The 12,943-nt window shown below is 32.9% G+C and overlaps 1 protein-coding gene across 13 annotated transcripts in view; it reads left to right on the plus strand.

The window, feature by feature from the left end:
- LOC111057111 (ATP-binding cassette sub-family G member 4) overlaps positions 1 to 12,943 on the plus strand; it is a 53,199-nt gene that overhangs the window by 36,784 nt on the left and 3,472 nt on the right. For all 13 annotated transcript variants that reach the window (XM_039428034.1, XM_039428025.1, XM_039428023.1 and 10 more), the window contains exons 5-11: positions 1,105 to 1,250; positions 3,179 to 3,417; positions 5,675 to 5,962; positions 7,038 to 7,234; positions 8,100 to 8,268; positions 9,404 to 9,504; positions 10,551 to 10,706. In XM_039428034.1, the coding sequence (XP_039283968.1) occupies positions 1,105 to 1,250; positions 3,179 to 3,417; positions 5,675 to 5,962; positions 7,038 to 7,234; positions 8,100 to 8,268; positions 9,404 to 9,504; positions 10,551 to 10,706 (1,296 nt within the window). The remainder of the gene's footprint in view (positions 1 to 1,104; positions 1,251 to 3,178; positions 3,418 to 5,674; positions 5,963 to 7,037; positions 7,235 to 8,099; positions 8,269 to 9,403; positions 9,505 to 10,550; positions 10,707 to 12,943) is intronic.

The raw sequence follows: 12,943 nt of genomic DNA on the forward strand, positions 1-12,943 counted from the left end.
ATATTGTAATTATAGTCTAAATTTTGTATAAAACATGTATAGGGAAAACTAGGTTGTGTCACTTTAGAATTTTCAAATTACAATTTCATTTTGTAATTATTACAATTTCATATTGTAAGTTATATTCGAATATTTATGTTAATAGCATTGCATTTAAAAGATGAAACTCACACTATATCACTAGATGATTCTCTACATAATCAAGTTTTCCAAACTCGTTTGTGAAACTGTTCTTATCACTTACTTCTTGTTATGAATTTTGTTTGATCACTCGGTTTTTATCTTATTTTCTTGAAAGATTGAAAAACGGACTCATATTCCATTGTATTGGTATCTACGATGGGTTTGAATGCTTAAAATTGGGTAAACATGCTTCAGCATGCACGTTTCTTGGTCGTGGCTGGGTTTCGTTGTACCAATCACTTTTTTTTATTAGAGACACCTGCAAACTAATGACAGTCACTGTTAGCGTTATAATAGACAAATGAAATTTTGTTTAACAAAAAAAAAAAAACGTTAGCAAGACACTTGCAAACTAATGATAGTCACTGTAGGCTAATGGACCAAATGGAATGTTTTTACCACAAAAAATGTTAGCAGCTCTATTTATGTGCAGGCTTTGATTGAAGTTTGAACAAATTACGTTTATTAGATCAAAACTATTGAAATACTGAGGTGGAAATCAATAGTTGTGCTATTCAAAGACAGCATTTTGATATGACTGTACGAACTTAACTAGAGTACATTACCTATTGAATAAGGTGGCGACAAATTCGAATTGACCAAGTGGCGCTTCGATCTGTTGAATTAGAAATTAATTAGGTAGCGAAATGTTGGTTTTAGTCAAGTACCCATGACTCCTTTGAAGTTGTAGTTAGAGATTTTCTACCCCCATCTGGGGCGGGTTACTCACAGGTACAGTAGAGCAGTAGCTCCATCTTAGTGGTATATCTGTTGATATTTTGTTGATAGATATTGACATTTTTCAAGTTTTATCTCCTATTGCCCATTAATTTTCAAATATTCAATTATGCATTATGTACTACGGTAATGTATCACGATATATGTATCCTGCGATAAAATCCAATATTCATTTAATTGCAGATCCAGGAAATTCTGGAAACATTGGGACTACAAGAACACAGGCGCACCCTCACATGCAACCTGTCTGGTGGACAAAAGAAGCGTCTCTCAATTGCTCTCGAATTGGTCAACAATCCTCCAATCATGTTCTTCGACGAACCAACTAGGTAATTTACAATATCTTCCTTCAAGCCTGTCAATTATTGTAAATTCTATCGATAAGAATTTTTTCTTAAAACAACTATCCAACTTTTAAACAACTTAAATTTTATAAATTGAAAATTGTTTCTTGAACTGTAATTTGGCATCACCATTATAAACTAATAACATCACATTGATAACGATATTCTCAAAATATCAAATATCAATATATGTTTACTCGTACTAGGTGAAGGCTATCTTTCGATTTTCGGACTCAATTTATTAATATTGGAATTGTCAATAAGAGGATATCATTGTATTTGTTCGTTGTACTGTCGAAATAATTATGAAAGAACAAGCCAACATTAATTGGGTTAAGGTTAGTGATAACATTAGCAGTATTCATTCAAACTATTTTATCATCACACTTCCGTTAATTGATTATTCATATCACAGATTGAGCAATTCAGTCATCTTGTTAACTATTCAGAATGTTTCACTGGGGAAAGAATAATATGAAATTATTTGAAGAGCAGTTAACGCATCCAAAGTTCACGGTCTAAGAGTAAATAGAATTTCAAATAATACATGTGTAATTTTCGATGGTATATCACTATTTTATCGGTCATTGGAAATCATTTTTGTTATTTTGTTTTCCAAACCAACAAGACTTTTTGTGTAGATTAAATCAGTAAAGACGAGTTGTTTGTTCAACAAAATTTCTAAATAATATTATTATTTAGTAAAATATGATTCCACGTACTTGATTGTTTCAATGCAAACATTTGGAATGCTACATGCATTCATGAAACATGACAACATGCACATGCTGTGCTTCATAAGAAGGCAACTTATCATGGCAGCTTTGAAATTACGCAGATGCTATGTAATATTCACTTCTCAGTGGACTATTTAATTTATTTAAAGTAATTGAATTTCACTTTTCATAAAATCCTTTAATTAATTCAATTGGTACCTATTATTTCAATCTTTCATTAAATATTTTCATGAAATCATGTTTTCAATCTTTCATTAACTTGATTTCTTTCATAGAATTTATTTGAAATTTTCAAATCTTCAAGTATTCAGATTCTACAAACTTAAAGCTCATGTGGGAATCACCCTCAGAAAAAAATTAAACAATCTATGTAATAATCTATACTACTTTGAGGAAATCAAATCAATTTGAATTTCTATGATTTTATATAAATAAACTTCTCAAAAACATTTTCCTAAAACAGATTCAGTTGTTCAGCCATCTTTACGAAATGTGCTTGAATCAACACGAAACCATTCCAAAACTCAATTATTTCAGTTTAGCCTAGTGGGATTTACAAAATGTTCAATTAATTTCAAACAAGCAAAGATTTTGTAATATCAAAGTGTTGTTTCTTCAAATCTTTTCAACATTCAAATCCCTTCAAATAGAATTAGTTCAGAAAAACTTTAGAAATAAGTGTGACTCTATAATAATAATGACTTATGACTCTATAATCATCATTCTAGAAATATATTCAAATAAATATCAACCTATACACAGTATCAACAAGTAAAAATTAACTCTAAATCAATTTTTATTGCTCCATTTTGTAATCATCGTTAATAAGGTGAATCGTTGATAAACCGCTGATTAACTTTTGATAAACGTTGACTTATTGTCGTTGATAATAAGTTTGAGTAGTTGATAAACTGCGCATTTATTTACTCTAAATTGATCTAAATCACTCATATTCGCTGTCATATTCATATTCGATTAGTGATCCATGATTATTTCACCATGCTTTCAGAGCGTGGCACTGCTGAAGTCGCTGTCGAGCCAGAAATTAACTATTTTTAAATTTTTATTGCTCCATTCTGTAATCATTGCTGATAGGGCATTGACAGACTGTGCATTTGTTTACTCTAAATCACTGATATTCGCTGTCATTTATTCATATTGGAATGCCTGTTGCAGTGGTCTGGACAGTTCATCGTGCTTCCAGTGTGTGGCTCTGCTGAAGTCGCTGTCGAGCGAAGGTCGCACGATAATCTGCACGATCCACCAGCCGAGCGCCCGCCTCTTCGAGATGTTCGACCACCTGTACACGCTGGCCGACGGCCAATGCGTCTATCAGGGCTCCACCGCCCAGCTGGTGCCCTGGCTCAAGACGCTCAACCTCGTCTGTCCCAGCTACCACAACCCAGCTTCCTTCAGTAAGATGCAGTCAAAATCCAGTGTTATTCGCTGTTGAAGATCCAGTGAAAAATCCAGTGTTATTCCCTCGTGTTTCGATTGATTAACTATTAGTATTATTTAATGACTATTGAAATAGTTGATTAACTATGATTGACTATTAAATAACTCGCAAATATGCTGATCAAAGAATTAGTGGTTTTTATAAATGATGGATGTATTGATTAAAATATTAATAATAATTATTATTATTAAACGAAAATCCAAATTAAATGCTGTAAATCACCCCGAAGACTTCTGCTACTACAAATATTGACTACAGGGTAAACAGCTAGATGAAAATTCGATGAGCGCTACTATTAAAAATTATTTGTTGGCCCGGGAATCGAACCCGGTACCTCCTAATTGCTAGTCAGGAATGCTTCCCCTTACCCGTGCAATTAGGAGGTTCCCGGGTTCGATTCCCGGGCCAACAAATAGTTTTTGAATAGTAGCGCTCATCGAATTTTCATCTAGCTGTTTACCCTGTGTCAATATTTGTAGTAGCAGAAGTCTTCGGGGTGATTTACAGCATTTAATTTGGATTTTCGTTTAATAATAATTAATTCATTAGCATTTGAATAAATGTAATATCTCTGTAATTTCCATCTGAAAATATTAAGATGGATTATTAAAATAGATCGATTGTGTAAAGGAATCATCTTCTAGAACGGCTCATAGACAGGGAATGTAGGCGGCACGTTACATGTGCCATTACATCACATGTGCCATTACATCACAAGCCATCAATTTGCTTATAGACAGGGAATGTGCTCGCTCCACGTTTATCGGCTGTACATGCAGCACGTAGGTCAGCTGTTATGTCATTTTTACAACGCTTTTCAGCAAACAATGCTCAGAAACCAATGCCAATGCGTCAAAACAATGATAGTGCGCTCACCGGGCCCGCTATAGAAGACTGACGATCAGCTGAAATCGGGTTTGCATGAATCTATGCCCTTCCATCTTTTCTTCCTATGCTCTCCCATTGGTTAGGTGGTCGCAATTCATCAATACATGCAAAAGACCGGCACATAAAAACAAACAGGTTTGTTTCTACAAGCCACCAGTAATCACATTCCGATGTAGTGGCAAGTATCCATTTAGACAGGGAATGTAAGCGGCACGTTGAAGAGGCATGTACGTGCCGCATGTAATGTGCCAGCTCTTCATTCCCTGTCTATAAGCTGCTCAAGCCAAGTAGATGATGATAAGCTACATGAAGAGGATCGGTATCGGAGCTGACCGGACTGGAATAGACGAGAGAAGACACACATGCTTATCCAAATCCTATCCTTTATTGGAACGGCAATAGTGTTTTACAGCAGTTGAATTCCACTTAAGACGATAGATATTTTACATACATCGGAATAGAATAGGATGTCGAAATTGAAGTTCTAGCCTGGTAATTCTACTAGTTGAAATGAAAACATCAAATCATGCGTATGGGAAACTATGAAACTTGAAAATATTTATTTATTATTAACAGAGCAACAAAATACAATATGATTATAAATAATATAAAATAATAATAATATTATAAATAATACTCGAAATGGCGTATCATCATGGGTAGACTGAATATTACTTTCTGTGAGGATGCCAGTTATACTTTTAGGAAATACTAGGCAGTTTAGTGGGTATCCAGTGTTGCAAGTGTAGCTATGCCGGGGACGCGAGACAATATGAACGCTCTCTATATGGCTATGTTCTAAACTCAGGAATATACCAATACCTACTATTACTTCAGGCCCCACAACTAATTAATGACGTCATAACATGTAGATTGATTCTTCCTAGATCATAGTAGTTTCTACTAAGAGGACACGAGGCTGGGCCCAAAACTGTCTCTTTCTCATCAAATTTTGATAGATGAATGTTCCAAAAATATTAAGGTTTTGTACCATAAGCTGTACAAGAATAAAATTAGACTCCCAATTATTTACAACTGTACTGGAGATTCAATAGTAACCTCAACGCATTAAAGTACTTATCAATGTCAAAAATGTTAAATCTATTATATGCTAATAAATTCTGAATAAATAATTATTTACATCGAAATATGTTCTAAATGAATATTAATAAGTCTCACTCAACTTTACCTAGGGCTATCCTCATTATTGGCATATCTAATAGGTATCACTATTATTTGGAATTCTCTTGAACAGTATAATAATACCATCTTCCTAATCTAGTTTTTCAAATGTGCTCAGCTAACAATTCATATTTGTGTTACAGTTATTGAAGTATCTTGCGGTGAACACGGCGAAAATGTTCGTAAACTGATGGCAGCAATCAACAATGGCAAAAATGACATCAGAACTGGCAAGCCGTTCCCGAAAGTAGATTTGATGGCTCTGAACAACTCCAACATGGAGAAACAGTCCAACCTGAGTCAGGAAACTGACAATCTGCTGGCCAACGGAGATGCCACTTCCGACTCCAACCAGCCTCTTTCTGAGGAAAGCAACTGCACCAATAACATGCTGCTAGCTTATGCTACCAATGACATTGCCAAGGATTCTCGTGAGTCATTTTATTTCATTCGTCAATTGAGGAGGTCAGAATCAAAGTGGTTCAACTCAATTTTCCAAGATTTTCAGGAGAGAAAGTTGGACTGTGAAAGATCTGTTATAAAAAATGAGTTTGGTTATTGGATATTGCATTTGAAATATTACTTTCATAAATATCATCGTTGTCATAATTCTTCCCTTCGTAATTACAACAATATTGAAGTATCATTGGGTTACCTAGACCACTTTGATTCATTTGTTAACTAACTACTCCAGACAACCTACGCTATGTAAATTAAATTCTTTCCAAAACAGTGCCTATACGAGACAGAAAAGCATTTACTAGATACAAGAGATACTCACCTGAAATAAATACATTGTAAATCTATCTTTTCTCTACAAACTGAATTGTTCCTTTTATTAGTAGATTGATCAGTTTAAGAATTGAATTGATACCTGTATACCTACCTAGGAGGGCGAAGATAGAGCGCAGCCGGACCTCTCTTACACTTAAACCTCAAAGTGTATGATATTTAAAATATTTTTATAAAAATTCTGAGAGAACCACATCAAGTACCCGGCCAAGTCTCTATCTATACTATAATAAAGGCTTAGAACTAGATACTAGAACTGGCTCATACACGTACGGGATAGGAAAATTATGTTTGACGCATCATCACGTCTGAACTACTGGACTGATTAACTTGAAATTTTGCGTATTGATTCTTAATCAACCAAGGATGGTTAAGGACTATTTTAAATCCTTCAAGATTTTATCACGCCAAGTTTTCAGTACGTCAAGTTTTAAAATAGACCTTTGCGGAGCACGGGTTACCTGCTTGTTAGAAATAACTATTGTTTGATTATTAATAATAATTATTGATCATCGATGATTATTATCATTATTGTTTGATTATTATTAATTTATTGTTAAATTATCAATATTGTTCATTGCCGGAAAAATTAACAATATACACGTAGATTCAAAGTTCATCTTCCTGGTGAGCTGTTCATCATTATTGTAAAGATGCTATCAATAGATTCTTCTGAAAGTCTTCTTCAAATTTATCGATATAATGTTTTTGCAGAATCTCATTCTGATGGGAAAGGAGGAGTTGTGATTCCAGTGGATTTGGGTGACAGCGAGAAGGGCAAGTGTGACAATGTTTCCACGAGTTTGTTGGAAACGTCACTTCCATTGTCCCAAAAGAGATACGGCACATCGGAATTCAATCAGTTCTGGATCGTTTTGAAGAGAACTTTGCTCTTCTCACGCAGAGACTGGGTAAGTGTTGACGCATAGAGCTTTTCAAATCAATCAATCTCTTACATTTCTGTAATGTTGAGAATTACACTTTAGCTTATTTTTCAGACAAGCAATAGGTTATCGTCAGTAGTCATAATTTAGAAATATGTTTGAATCAAATTTAAATAATAAATAAAATATTTATGCTATATTTACATTATTGTAATTACGGTACTGTATGTTATGGCAGCCTACATTACTTCCACTTATTAATGATAGACAAATAAAAAAATAATTGAAAATTCAATTTTAGAATTAGATTACCAATATATCCTTTCATATTTGTTTTGTATTGCTTCTGTTTTTTCGATATTAGGCCTACCTTTACCACTAATAAAACATAACTGTATAAATCTTTCATTGTATGTTTGAAATCATATGCTTCTGGTTATCTTCTAAGAAAAGTATTTTAGAGCTTCTATGGGGACACCAGGAGATCCCTATTATTATCGTTATAAACAGAAAAATCAATTAATCATAGAGAGAGTGACATTAAATTAAGGTTCTCAATTGAAAAAAAAAATCGAATTCATAATGATGGCTCAATAAGTGATTGGATTGAACTTCATGAAAATATTAAAAGAGATACCTGAATCGGTAAAAAGTGATAATTAAATTCTCTTATCTTGCGTGATCATAAAGATTATATGTTTGAAAGTATATTTTTACATTAAAAACTAATCTACGAATATACTATATCAACTTATTTTTGGGCATAAACTATTATAGATATACGGTAAATCTGTCTTAACGTACTTGTGACATAATTTATTGATCAAGTAGGGGATTCACAATGTTTGTTTTACGTTCATGTGAATAATGAAATTGATTGTGCATTTTTCAGACACTTATGTACTTGAGGTTGTTTGCTCACATTCTGGTTGGCTTTTTGATTGGCGCTCTCTACTACGACATTGGAAATGACGGAGCCAAAGTGCTCAGTAACCTTGGATTCTTGTTCTTCAACATGCTCTTCCTTATGTACACATCGATGACCATCACTATTCTCTCCTGTAAGAATCACTTCACTCGAAATTCAATTGATAATGGTCTTGTCTACAAATTTCCCAGTATTGGGTTATTTCTTCATGTATTTGAAAAGTCGTTAACGAAACTAATCAACATATCATCCATTCGATAACAAGCGATGAATATTACATACATTATAAATACAATATGATAATTATATAAATGAATATAGTTACATGACCTAACTATCATTCATCATATCATGGATTTTTTGAATAAGATAACAACTATTCAATAAAATGTGATAGATAATACATCGTTCATATTTAGAAAAATATCGGATACTTTTTTGTCAATGTAACTACTAACAAAAAACAATTATCTTGAAGAAATTTTAAAATCTCCAGATACTTGATTCTCTCAAAAAAGAAGAGAATTATTCTCATAAGAAATTAAATCTACTTACATAAAACTTCTACAAAACAAAAGATAATTCAAGAGTAGTGATAAATGAACTCTTTCACATACAGTACATTTGTCACATTCATATTTCCATTCTCACTTTATTTTTTCTATTTTATTTTGATTTTTTTTTTTGTATTTCAAACTGTATTGTTTGTGTTTTTGGGTCAATTAAAGTTTCTATTCTATTTCATCAAGCGACTGAAATTATCAAAATGAAATAAAAACACACATATTTTGTGAATTGAAGAACTACGAGACTTCCTATTTCGGACTATCTGTTATCTAAATTTGGGAGAGGAATAGCACAAGGTTACCTTATGTTTCCTCTCCCTATCATTTTGATAATGTTCTTATTGTATAAATGAATAAAGAATGAATATATTGTCAAATTCTACGGGTTCTACAACATTGACAGTGACTCAGTCGAATTATTGAAATTATCATCTTTTTTATATTCTACTTTCTATTGTAGCATTTAATCAATTAATTTATATTTTTATTATCCGTACTCATTACCCTTATTTACTATTTTTTAAAGCGAAATATTCTAATCAACTTGTCTTGGACCTTCCTTACAATATTTACTTCTCGATTCAGCTTGATAGGACCGCTTGATTACTCATCATTTTTATTTGAGTTCCATTTTTTATCTTTATTTTTTCAAATAAAGTTCTTCCAAATGTCTATTAATATGATGGCTTTATTCTTTTCCAGTTCCTCTTGAGATGCCTGTGCTGATAAAAGAAAACTTTAATAGATGGTACTCGCTACGATCCTACTATCTCGCCATAACTGTTTCTGACATACCATTCCAGGTACAGTGAATCAATTATAAATTCCATAACTTTCATATCACACTTGCTACATCTTCCATTTTTAATCTAGAATTTTTATACTCGAGACATTAATATAAAGGAAAAGGAGAAATAAGTTCCAAAAACTACCAAGGATAAGATAATATATTTTTATTCATTCGATAAGCTCAAGGAACAATGAGAATCCTATTTTTCAATCATGATAAGTCTCTTATAAAAATGCAATGTCAATTTGAAAAAATTGAAATTTCTGATTGAAATTCAGAATTCTTCATGATGAGACTACTAGCTAGTTCTAGTAGCATAAAGCCTTGTTTGAGAAATACTGTAGGCCTACTGTACTGTACCGTAGAGACAAAATAGCATGAGTTGATGAGTAGATATCCCATGGTAAAGGTCGTTTATGTTCCAAATTTTAAGCCGATTTTTGTTAACTTGAGCTGATTACTGTCGACTACTGTCTATTATTATTGTTTAGTTGTTTAGGCAGGGTGAGAGTGTAAGAGCGGCACATTGTGAGAGACTAGCAGCGTAACACAACTTCTCGAAAAATAACTGCTGGGGCTATCGGCTTGAGTTAACAGTGAAATTTGGAACATACACGCCCTATACCATGGGATAGAACCATATATTTTCTCTATGACTGTACTTATTGCAATATTTCTTTTTAAAAAATAGAAACTTCTAATCCTCTGAAAAATTATTTGTGGTGAAGAGGCTTATTTCTCACAATTAAATATCAGATGGCATCAATAATAATTATTACTACTGAACTCTAATTCTTATTGAACTGTTTGGATTATTATTCAAGTTTTTGAAATTGACATTTATTTAATAAAATTGTGAATGTTGTTGAATCGATGCAGCTTCCAACCATACTTGTATGCTCCATTAACAATAGATAGACCCCTGAAATATAATGTATCATGAAAGATAGTTCATCATTAGATGTATCATTATTCATCATTATATGTGTTCAACTAATGATGTACCAGTTCAAATATTTGCAAATAACGAATAACTAATCACTGAATTGTTTGTTGCAGGCTGTATTCTGCGTACTGTATGTGTCAATTGTGTACTACTTGACATCGCAGCCGCAAGACCTATCTCGTTTTGGAATGTTCTTGGGAGCTTGTCTGCTCATCTCGTTTGTCGCGCAGAGTGTTGGACTGGTCGTGGGAGCCGCTATGAATGTTCAGGTAAGTTAATATGAAATATACTAAAATCAATCAATAATTTAATTCGATTCAACACAAAAGAAACAAAAATACAAGAACAATATAATCAGAATACAAAGTTCTAATAATAATAATAGTACAAGAACAGGCTTCATTGTGGGGTGTGCTGAATAGAAAGAAAGGAGGAAAAAGGAAACTCATACTTAGCCAACTATGGTTTCCCATATAATAGGCTGGTAGAGGGTATACAAGTAAGGAATAAAGGGTGAAGAGGAGCGAAAAAAAGGGAAATTAACATGAAATTTTAATACAGATATCAGTCACATTATGTTTCCTTTCAAGTTTGAGTTTTAATGACACCTCAAATTACAGTATCAACAATTCAAATCTCATTCACAATTATAATTACAAAATTAAAAATCCACAATAATTATCTTTCTAGCTGAAATCAAATTGAAATGAACTTGAGTGGATTTGAAATGAAGAGACTTATAAAGCTGGAATACTAGTCAAATCAACTTTCTACTCGTATGTAGTAATGAAGATTTATTGATTGAAGATGATACTGTGGTAGATATTTGATAAAAAGTATTTGACAAGTTTACTAGTAAAAAGGGTTTCTCAAGTTTACAACAGACAGTGACAACTAGTTTTCATTATTGCTCCATTATAGAACTCTATTAAACTCGAGGTTTGATAATTTTGTAACAACTAAAAACTGAGAAAATAGTTTTTCATCATTTTAATCAGTGATTTTAGTAGAATTTGGTAATGCTGTAATATGCGAAATATGCTGTAATATGTTCTTGTTGGTGCGACAATTTCTAGTCTCACTACTCAACAGCTCAAATCAAATTATATTCTTCCTTGCATAAGTATATAATACGAGGGTGAATCAAATGAAAACCTTAAAAGTGTTGTAAAGTTCCGAGAAGTTGTAGGATTGATCCGGTAGTTGGCAGGGATGTTCGTTGAAGCTCACACAATGACTACCAGGTGCATCAGTGACCTTGCTACACACAACTAGCGGTGACTTCAGTTACAATATGGCCGCCTCATTATCAATATTGCACCGCGTTAGAACAGCTATCTGTCATTCGTTTGTCGCGCAGAGTGTTGGACTGGTCGTGGGAGCCGCTATGAATGTTCAGGTAAGTTAATATGAAATATACTAAAATCAATCAATAATTTAATTCGATTCAACACAAAAGAAAAGAAAATACAAAAACAATACAAATTTAAACAATACAAACAGAATACAAATTCCTAATGATAATAATAATAAAACAGGCTTCATTGTGGGGTGTGCTGAATAGAAAGAAAGGAGGAAAAAGGAAACTCATACTTAGTCAACTATGGTTATTTTTTCCATGTAATAGGCTGGTAGACGATTTAAAAGTAAGGAATAAAGAGTGAAGAGGAGCGAAAAAGGGAAATTAACCTAAAATTCTAATACACATATCAGTCACATTATGTTTCCATTCAAGTTTGAGTTTTAATGACACCTCAAATTACAGTATCAACAATTCAAATCTCATTCACAATTATAGTTACAAAATTAAAAATCCACAATAATTATCTTTCTAGCTGAAATCAAATTGAAATGAACTTGAGTGGATTTGAAATGAAGAGACTTATAAAGCTGGAATACTAGTCAAATCAACTTTCTACTCGTATGTAGTAATGAAGATTTATTGATTGAAGATGATACTGTGGTAGATATTTGATAAAAAGTATTTGACAAGTTTACTAGTAAAAAGGGTTTCTCAAGTTTACAACAGACAGTGACAACTAGTTTTCATTATTGCTCCATTATAGAACTCTATTAAACTCGAGGTTTGATAATTTTGTAACAACTAGAAACTGAGAAACTAGTTTTTCATCATTTTAATCAGTGGTTTTAGTAGAATTTGGTAATGCTGTAATATGCGAAATATGCTGTAATATGTTCCTCGTTGGTGCGACAATTTCTAGTCTCACTACTCAACAGCTCAAATCAAATTATATTCTTCCTTGCATAAGTATATAATACGAGGGTGAATCAAATGAAAACCTTAAAAGTGTTGTAAAGTTCCGAGAAGTTGTAGGATTGATCCGGTAGTTGGCAGGGATGTTCGTTGAAGCTCACACAATGACTACCAGGTGCATCAGTGACCTTGCTACACACAACTAGCGGTGACTTCAGTTACAATATGGCCGCCTCATTATCAATATTGCACCGCGTTAGAACAGCTATCTGTCATTCGTTTCTTGAGCAG

The sequence above is a fragment of the Nilaparvata lugens genome, chromosome 5, assembly GCF_014356525.2.
Source record: "Nilaparvata lugens isolate BPH chromosome 5, ASM1435652v1, whole genome shotgun sequence".
Lineage (NCBI taxonomy): Eukaryota > Metazoa > Arthropoda > Insecta > Hemiptera > Delphacidae > Nilaparvata > Nilaparvata lugens.